Below are 9,760 nucleotides of genomic sequence, written 5' to 3'. Positions count from 1 at the left end.
ACAGCTCCAGTGCCTGCTAATCAATGAGGAAGAAGAGCACAGATTTCACCTCTGTCAAAATGGGAAATACTACAAATCTCAGAAGAGCAGGGTTTTGATGCATGAATGCTGTGTAACATGAGCAGGAAAGGGAGAGAAGTAAAAGCAGGTTCAGCCACTTCTGGCAAAGGAGACTGCAAGGGACTTGCTCCTTTTTGCTGCAGGAAGAAGCAGCACAAGTGTGTTCTTGCTTGTCTTTTACCTTAGTAATATCAAGGGCATCAAGTCTGGTCTTGCTGTAGGGCCTCTCTCAAGTGTTTAAATCAAATAGGTGTTTTCTATTGTTTAGACTGGGGTGATAGCATCTAGAGGCCAAACAAAAAAATTAAGTTATAAAAAGTCAATTCCTCTCAATTTTCACTCACTAAGTATTTGTGATTTCAGAGTCCTATTAGTTCTCAAGTCATCCAGGGCCAACTACACCTGTATTTCTAATATAAAGAATAAGCTGAAAAGACACTATTTTCAGGCCTTTTATGTCCACAATGTAAGGAAGCAAAAAGGCACAAAACCCCACTTTTCTTCAGCATGCCCTGTAACTAAGCTGTTTTTGAAGCAGCACCATTATCCATAGATTTTAAAAAGACTTTGCACATATTTGTTCACAAAACCCTCGCAAGGCGTCCTCTTTACCTTCTGTAAAGATGAGCAGAGGTGAAATGACAGTGAGTCAATGGCAAATGGGAACAGAACCTGCATCTTATTTCTTGTCTTACTACTTTAGTGGTTCCTGTGAATGAGAAAGTGTGGTTGGTCAAAATGTGAAAGTTCTGAGCTCACACCAAGTTGGACCCAGCAATCCTTATGCAAGAAGAGATCCCATGAAATCATTGAGAAATTTACCAGAGTACAGGCTTCTGTTTTACTGGGGAAAATAATGGAAAATTAATCTGAGTTGGTTTAATGTGAAGCTGGCTGCTCTGAGAGAAAGCAGCCAGGCAGTTTTCTAACCTGCTCAGCCCATCTAATGAATTGTTCAAAATATGAAGTTAGAAGTTGCCCATTATTTGATTACAGTGAATACAGCTACATAACTAAACTGAGTCCAAGACAAATTCTAAAAACACAACGAGACAGCCACTCAGATAATTTCTTGGACTTACTTGATGCTTTAATTAATTTAGCTATACATTTTAAAATTCATCCTGAGGCTACTCTTAAGACAGAGGCGTGTGGGTCTCACGGATTAAATGGAAACACTGAACATGCATCCAAGGGAACGAAGTAATGTATTTTTAAAACTCTTGTACATTCTGTCTGTAATTCGATTGATTTTAGTGTTAGACAAGAAGATTCTGCAGTAAGTCATGATCCTATGACTAATATAAAGTTTATTGTGATAGAGGATTAGTCTTTTCATCAACGTACAATACACAGCGCTTTCTATGAATAGCCCAACTGCAGCACTGCAATATCCAGTTCCAAGGGACTTAGGAGCTGAGAGCGAATGGTCGCTGGTACTTGCCTTCCTGGATAAGTTTCTCTTTACGATCCTGTATTGAGAAGGAAAAAAAAAAAAATCACTATCCCGTGAAAAGAAGAGATATGCTCCATGGCACAGACTGATCTTCAAGGAGAAAGGGCTCACTAGTTCTTAAGCACAGAAACTAGAGACAGCACCAATTAAACAGCACTCTAGAAACAGCTGTGAGGACAAAATATCCTGTCATTCCCCTGTGCACATCAGCCAGGAATGCAATACATCCAAATGCAGAAGCAGCTGTGTGGCTCATCTCCTCAAAAACAAAGTGATGGACAGAGACGGAATAAACCTCTATTAAGGCACATCTATCCCACTTCCATTAGCCAGTGAGGACCGTTCCCTATAAAGTATTCTCTCCAGGGCTTTGTCCTGACTAATTTAAAACATCTTAACTTGATGGGGCTTCCACCCCTTCACTTGGGTGAATAACCAACAGTTTAATATATTTCACTGTCAGGAAACAAAAAAAAATTACTTTATGTTCTTCCTACATTTTTCTTTGTCCACTTTTCACCCTCATTATATCACCTTGCACCACCTTATTATTTATATTGTGTTAGCAACCAGGACCCCATTGTGCTAGGTGCAGTACAAACAGAACAGAGAGACTGTCAACTTTTTGGGGTAGGGACAATCTAAGGAACCAGAACCAATCACCTCCCATCTTGGTGTTTACACCCTTAGTACTTTGGAGAAAGCGGGTAATTTGCTGCCTCCCTCCATAAAGGAACTGGCAAGGTAACCCACAGAACTATTTTGTGATAAAGTTGAAAGCTTTAAATATCCCGTCAGTGTGTGCAGGCTTCAATTATATTCAGCCAATTTCATATTACAGTTTCCTGTGCCTGGCAAATGCTGAAGCATTTGGATTGCAAGACACTACAGGGGATGTTCATATTCAACCAAAAAGTGTTTGAAGTTGCATAACAATCCACCAACAGGTTCTGTAAAAACTTAGTATTAGAGGGGTAGCCGTATTAGCCTGTATCTGCAAAAACAACAAGGAGTCCAGTGGCACCTTAAAGACTAACAGATTTATTTGGGCATAAGCTTTTGTGGGTAAAAAACCCCACTTCTTCAGATGCCCAAACAAATCTGTTAGTCTTTAAGGTGCCACCGGATTCCTCACTGTAAAAACTTAAATTCTGTATTTTGGACTCCACCTACAAGATACTGTCCCTTTAAAAAAAAAATTATGGGTAATTTAAATTTGCACTTCTTCCCAATCAGTGATTTGATAGGACAATCAGGGTTTTATTTCCTTTTTTAAGATACACAACAGCTTTTCACATCAGTGGCAGCTTTGGTTAAACATTAGATGTCACTTTCCCCAAAATCGGAACATATTGGAAGTATTCCAACACTGGTCAGAATTTTACAGTACCAATTTTCGGAGGCAAGAGAGGGATTAAGGTAGCAGCTCCTAAAAATAAATAAATAAATATATCAGATTAACAGAGAGACCTTCCCTAGATTATTTCACGGGATAGAGGAAACGAACGAACGAACCGTCCAGAAGGTCCTTGCCAGCTCGGTCATCTACGAGTTGACAGATAAAATACATGTGTTCTAAAAACTCAATTAGCTGCTAATTATTCTTAAAAGCCTCTCTTGCAGTTTGCTTACATAAATGATATTACGAGCCCTCTTACAACAGAAGAAAAACAAGCCCCTTGGCCAAACAAAAACCGCCCACATCCGTGGGCATAAGACAGCACTCTTAGAAGATGCAATCAGTACTTAGTGCTTCGGGGTAGTCCTCCCTGCACTAGTTTTCCACCCTCAGGAACAGGTGTTCTACTCAGCTACTCCCCCATGTATGCACATACATTATAGCTTTGTGTTTATTAAAGTTGTACATGCCTTGTCAACAAACTTACTCTGTCAGCTTTGAAGACATACCACCAGAAGAAAATGGGTCCTAACCCAAACAATGCACCCAACAGGGAAGTCTTGGGAGTGGGCCGGAAATTGGGGTAAATGTTGTACGATCTAGCATAGGTCCAACGGAGCATGGCAGGATCCTCCTAAATTGAAGGCAATGCACAGTGAACAATGTTAAGTTGCAGAACTATGAACATTAGCAAGCTTAGGGTTGGACATTTGACTGATTCAAAAACAAGTAGTCAGTTGGCCAGTCAAACAATTTTAAAAATGGTCAAATATTTTAAACACACTAGTTTATTAGAACAGTAACTAAAAGGAGTCAGACTTCACTGTCTCCAATAGGATTACCATTACTTATGCCTAATTACAACATATAATTTACTTAAACAGTTATTTTAACTCAGAAAAATGCCAAATGAAATTAATTTCTGAACCTTTTTAGCAATAGTAAATTAGCATTTAAATGTGAACAACGTTATTCTAGACTGAACAGTGACAAAAGAAATTAAATTAAAACAGAAAAAAAACCCAGCACCTATAAAAGGAAGAAAGGCATTTTTAATTGCCCTTATGCAAGCCAGGTAGCAGGCCAACTCTTCAAGCATCTTGCTCTATCTTTTTTCTTTGTCAGCTTCAACTGCTTCTTCTTCTGCCATTTTCTCTTCTAATATTAAATTGTGATACATGGTTACCAGCTTCCCAGCAGTGTAAGTCTTCAGTCTATTTCTGGTTGTTAAATGGATGATTTTCAAACCAACCAATTTCTTTCTGGACATGCAGTCATACACAGAAGTACGAAACATTTCTGCTACTGTAATTAAGAGTGCATGGAGGACAACTCTCTCCACTCTGAGGAAGGAGCAAGCTGTTTTGATTCAACTTCTGGAATTGCACTCTACATTGTTTTACAACTGAACAGGCTGCTTCTTGCTTTATAAATTTGCTACCTTGTTTGTCTGTTTATATAGCCTTTACAATTTGCACAGCCACAACATCACAAGCTGAATCAAAATTCATCATCAGAAAGCTCTTGGCCCTGGAAGCGTGGATCAAGAAGGTAGGCAGCATTATGCATGTGAGTGATGACTTGATTTTTCTGTGGTATTATTTAGTCTATTTTCTTCTTTTCAGCTGTCATGACACTTCTGAACCAGTCCACTTACATATAAGTTTTTTTTTTTAACAGTCAGAAACTGTTCTTTGCATCACACAGTTTAGCAATATCATTTTCTGTATTCTGCAAGGACTGAGCTACAGTTCAAACAGTGAAATAGTTTTGAGTTTGGCATCCAAAAGATAGTCATCAAGAAACTCAGTATGGATTACTTGGGGTTGAAAGCCAATTACCCCTTCTTCAACAGTAGCTGATTGAAGAGCCCCCTTGCATACATGAAGATCTTTGAGACATTTAATAGAAGATACCCACTGAGTATGACAAGGCTTATTCTGTGCGGATGAAATTGTCAGATCTTTAGTATCACCAGTGAAAAGCTGCATTGTACAGGCAGCAGCACATCCATAACACAGAAGGCGTGGATACATATTTATCAACAAAGCCAAAGCAGTTTTCATATTAGCCGCATTATTTATTGACCCATAGCAGTGATACTTTTGTTTATTAAGGGAGAGGCTTACTGGCTGTACATCTGTTGCAGGAGAAGTTTTAATGACTGTGAGCCCTCCTTTCCTTCCCCCACTCCCGTCTTGATTTAATTTCCGAATGTTTGTCTAATCACTTTAGAGTGCTGGCTCTTTGGGGCAGGGACCCTGCTTAACTTGTTCAATGCGCTCTGTAAACTGCCACGTACAGTAGTGGCCTGGTATCCACAAAGATACACACTGTATGCATGTTTGTTCTAGAAGATTCTAGCAATTCAAGATGCTCAACTTTCAGTTTACCTCCGACCCCCACAACAGGTGTCATTAGTACGTAGTAAAGAGAGAAATGAAAACATTTAAGTAGGCTTGCTAACAAATGGCACCATGATGTAACCAAAAAGGTAGACCACCACCTACATCAGGTCATTCTTGTTGGAATATCTGACAATATTTGACAGTGATCAAATAATAGGCAGTCAACTGACTGGCTTGCCAACCCTAAGCCAGCCTTCTCTGGGAAATGAGAATTCTAGTTAAAACAGAGAAAAATTAAAGTCCAACTGACTTTTCACTATAAATGCATTTACCTGTTTCATTACTCTCAGCATCGGAGGGTAAAGCTAAAACTTGTTAGTTCCACTTTTGGGTTCTCAAAGCTTTGGGGTTTCAATTCTCAACATTGCAGGGGTGGTTTATATAGAAACCAGAGAACTATTTTAAAATTAATTTTTTGTTAAAGCTCATTCATAAAGAGGCAGGGGCTCTGAGGATTCATTAGTTCACATTTATACAGCCATCTTGAAGCTGAAGAGCTAGGTAACAGCTGTGTATTTTTGTGGTTTATGATATATAGCCAATGAAACACAGTTTATCATTTTAACCCCCACTCTTATTGAAAAGGATCTTATTGAAGGAGACAAATCACCTAGAGGATAGAACAGTCCACTGGAAGTCAATAACTAGCGTTCTAGCCTCTGCTCAAGACACCAGCTCTATAGCACTGGACGTTCATTCCCTCTACATTTGTTTTGTCCACTTAACTACAAACACAAAGTGGTGTACTGACATGGCCAAGGTCACACAAAGGATCAGTGATTTGCCAGGAAGAGAACACAGGTCTGACTATTCCCTGTTCTACATCTTAGTTTCTTGACCATTTTGCCTCTAAAAATAAAAACATGAATGAGGCTTAAAAGGCAATCTCCAGGTCTCCTTGAGTTCACAAGAGATGGGGCAGGGACATGAGTGAAAATGAGTGAATTTGAGACAGCCCTTTTCTGTGCCTAAAAGGGATGGATTCTCCCATTGCTTTGATGGATAAGTGTTCAGCTAGTGCTGACTTGAGTTCTGAATTTATTTTTATGGCTTCTCAGTGGGAACCAAGTCTAATCCTGAATTTGCAAACGTAGTTGCATGTCTTACAAGTGTAATTATTGTCGGGGGGGGGGGAAGAGTTAGAGGCATTGTCCTTACGATGTGCTCTCTTCTCCAGCAGAGAGCTCACACAGCACTCCTCAGAAGCGAACATAGGCTTATGGCACAGACCTCTCCATCTGGGCCTGTCCAGCGCAACAAGTTCCCAGGTTTTAATGTCTGTCTTGCATACTTTGAGATTGGCCTTCAAGGTGTCTTTATATCTGAGGATAAGCTGACCCTTAGAATGGGCTCCTATGCTCAGGTGGCTGTAGAGCACTGCTTTCGGTATACGGGAAACCTCCATGCAGACACGTCTGACCCAATGAAGTTGAACCCTGATGAGCATGATCTTGATGCCAGGGATTTGTCACCTCTCAAGGACTTCAGTATTGTGGATTCTGTCCTGCCACTTGATGTTGCAGGTGGATCTTAGGCAGCCAAGGTGGAAGCTTTCCAGCTGTTTGATGTGGTGTTGGTAGAGCATCCACGTCTTGCAGCCATAAAGGAGTTAGGTGAGTACAACAGTGGGGTAGATTTTTACCTTGGTTCTGAGGCAGACTCCATGCTCCCTAAGGAGCCTGCAAAATGCCAGGCTGACCTTTGCCAGGAGCTGAGTGATCTCATTGTCCAACATAGTGTTGCTGGAAAGTGTGCTACTCATGCATCAGAATTTCCTGAGCTAACTGAGTGGCATGTTGTCAATTGTGATGAGGGGATCACGGCGCTCATGATGCTAGCTGGTACATAATCTCCATCTTTTTCAGGCTGATGGTGAAACTGAAGCATTCTGAGGCATAGGCAAAGAAGTCCACAATAAATTGAATGGCCATCAGCGTGTGTGCAATGAGGGGACAGTCATCAACAAACAGGAGCTCTCTTAATAGCTGTTTGATTACCTTGGTGCAGGCCCCGAGTCACTGTAGATTGGCTAGACCCCCATCCAACCTGAACCAGATATGTACACTTCTGTCAAACACAGGTGTGGCTGAAAAGACAATAGTAAAGAAGACCTGGGCCATTGTTTGGTGCCATAGGTGGCATGGAAGACTTCTGATGAATTCCAACACTCCATCACCTGGACATCATGAAATGAACAGAGGACAGCAATTGTCTTCTCTGGGGAACCAAATTTACGAAGGAGTTTCCATATGCCCTTGCGATTCACCATGCCAAAGATCATAGTTCTGTTCCTGAACCGTCTCTTGCATTTTTCAGGCTGCAAAAATCATGTCCATGCTGCCAACGCCAGCATGAAAGCCACACTGTGACTCTGGATACACTAAGTTCAGTAGGTGACAGATGAGCCTGTTGAGGACAACCTGTGCAAGGATCTTCTCTGCTATAAACAGCAGTGAAATGCCACAAAGATTGTCATAGCCAGATATACATCCCTTCCTTTTGTCTAGATGGACCGTGAAAGCATCCTTATATTCCTGGGGCAAGGTACCCTGTTCCCATATAGTCTTGAAAAGTGAGTTTCCTGATCAGGTGGGTACCTCCACATGTTTATGCTTCCAGTGGAATGCTGTCAGGGCCTGGATGCCTGTGGACAGCTGCTCAATGGCCTTAGTAATCTCATCTAAAGAAGCGGCCATGGACAGCTCCTCCAGGATAAATTGCTGCAGAAATGGGTTGATAGCTTTGCTGGACATAGTCTCCTGAACTGTCAATCCATCATCAAAGTCTAAAATAGGAACTGATGAAAGCTACAATGGGGTTGACATGATTGCACCTAGCTTGCTTTTAATTGCATAGGTGATAGAGCCTGAGGCTTGCTCTACACACAGCTTTGCACCGGTTCAACTAAAGTTGTGATGTTGTGCTGATTTAGCTAAGTGGGTGTGAAGTTTTACATTAGTCTAGCACTTCTTTTGCTAAACTGGTGCAACCTGACACCTTTAGTAAAAGTGACTGGGCTTAGACCATCTCTCCAATCTATTCAAGTGGGGACTGTGGTAGGACTTGCTAGTCAGCACACAGCAGCCCTGCTAGCAGCCACCAAAGGCGCAAAGGCAGAGGGCCCGCAGAGCATGGGCAGGCCACACAGATCAGGGCACAAGGCACCAGGGGGAGCGGCGGGAACCACGGCCCCACTTCAAGGGCACGGTTTCGGAAGGAAGCTCCCCACGTTACACGCACGCAGGGCAGGTGGGCGCCGCGGGCTGCTCTGGGCCAGGGCCCCAGGATGTGGCACTTGCTCTCCCGCGGACGCTGACAGAGCTCAAGCCGGAGCCGCTCTGGGGGAGGCCCAGGACGCGCTGCCGGCCAGCCCCGCCGCCGGGGTAGGAGGATTAATGCGGCAGGGCGGTCGCAGGCAGAGGCCGGGCTGCAGCCCCACGGCGGGTCCCGTCCCGGCGCGCCCCCGCGGGCGGCCCCGAGCCGCGCAGAGAAGAGCCCCGGGGCTCAGGGCAGTGGGACCCTCCTCCCCGCGCTGGGACCCGTCGCCGGGGCGCGGCGCGGCCGGACTCACGATCAGCTCAGTGCGGTGCGGGTCGTTGAGCTGCAGCTGGTACTGGCGCTTGAGGCGGGCGCGAAGCGCCAGACGCTCCGCCTGGACCCGGCGCTTCTCCAGGGACTCATTGTACTCGGCCGGGTCAAGCTCCCGGGGCAGCGAGGCCAGCGGGGCCGGCCGATAGCCGGAGGTCGAGGAGGAAGAGGGCGCCGCCATTTTTTTTTTGCGAGCCGCCCGCACCGCGCAAGAGCGGAAGTGACCTGTACCCCGGAAATACTGGCCGCGCGGGCGGGGGAGGGCGCGCGGCGCGGCTCGTTGCTATGGTTACTAAGCGACGCCTGGCCTCGCGCTGGGCCGGGGTGCGGAGCGCGGTAGCAAACGCCCCAGCGTCCGGGACGGACCCTGCCCTCCCCCTCGGCCGGCGGCCGGAGCGGGAGCAGCCGGGGGTTGGGAGAGCTGGGAGCCGCTCGTGCTTCGCCAGACCCCGCCCGTGTGTGATCGGGGCCAGTCACGAGGCCGCGGGCCCAGCGCCCCAAGGCTTGTGAGCCCCTCACCCGACAGGCGCTTCGAGCGCTGCTGGTGAAAGGGGGTAGGTGAGAGGCGGGTGTTACTGTTTCTTTGCCCTCTGGTTCCTGGGTCCTTAGGAGAAATCTCCGCCCTGGGCCCTGGCTCTTGCTCTGCGTTCACGGGGGCTGGGAGCTTCCTCTTTTTTTAAAAAAAAAAGCGTGAGAGTCCCATGCAATTGTCTGATTCCAGCGGCTGCATCTTGCATCCGATGAAGTGAGCTGTAGCTCACGAAAGCTCATGCTCAAATAAATTGGTTAGTCTCTAAGGTGCCCCAAGTCCTCCTCCTCTTTTTGCGGATACAGACTAACACGGCTGCT

The 9,760-nt window shown here is 44.8% G+C and overlaps 1 protein-coding gene across 1 annotated transcript; it reads right to left on the bottom strand.

The window, feature by feature from the left end:
- Positions 1 to 1,350: 1,350 nt before the first annotated feature.
- NDUFB4 (NADH:ubiquinone oxidoreductase subunit B4) lies at positions 1,351 to 9,131 on the bottom strand. The gene is made up of 3 exons (XM_077822869.1): positions 8,895 to 9,131; positions 3,403 to 3,549; positions 1,351 to 1,532 (listed from the first exon to the last, which is right to left on the bottom strand). The coding sequence occupies exons 1-3, from the start codon at positions 9,090 to 9,092 to the stop codon at positions 1,470 to 1,472; spliced, it is 408 nt and encodes a 135-aa protein (XP_077678995.1). The 5' UTR covers positions 9,093 to 9,131; the 3' UTR covers positions 1,351 to 1,469.
- Positions 9,132 to 9,760: the final 629 nt, after the last annotated feature.

The sequence above is a fragment of the Eretmochelys imbricata genome, chromosome 1 (genome assembly GCF_965152235.1).
Source record: "Eretmochelys imbricata isolate rEreImb1 chromosome 1, rEreImb1.hap1, whole genome shotgun sequence".
Taxonomy (NCBI): Eukaryota; Metazoa; Chordata; order Testudines; family Cheloniidae; genus Eretmochelys; species Eretmochelys imbricata.
This window is presented reverse-complemented; position numbering and strand designations above follow the sequence as displayed.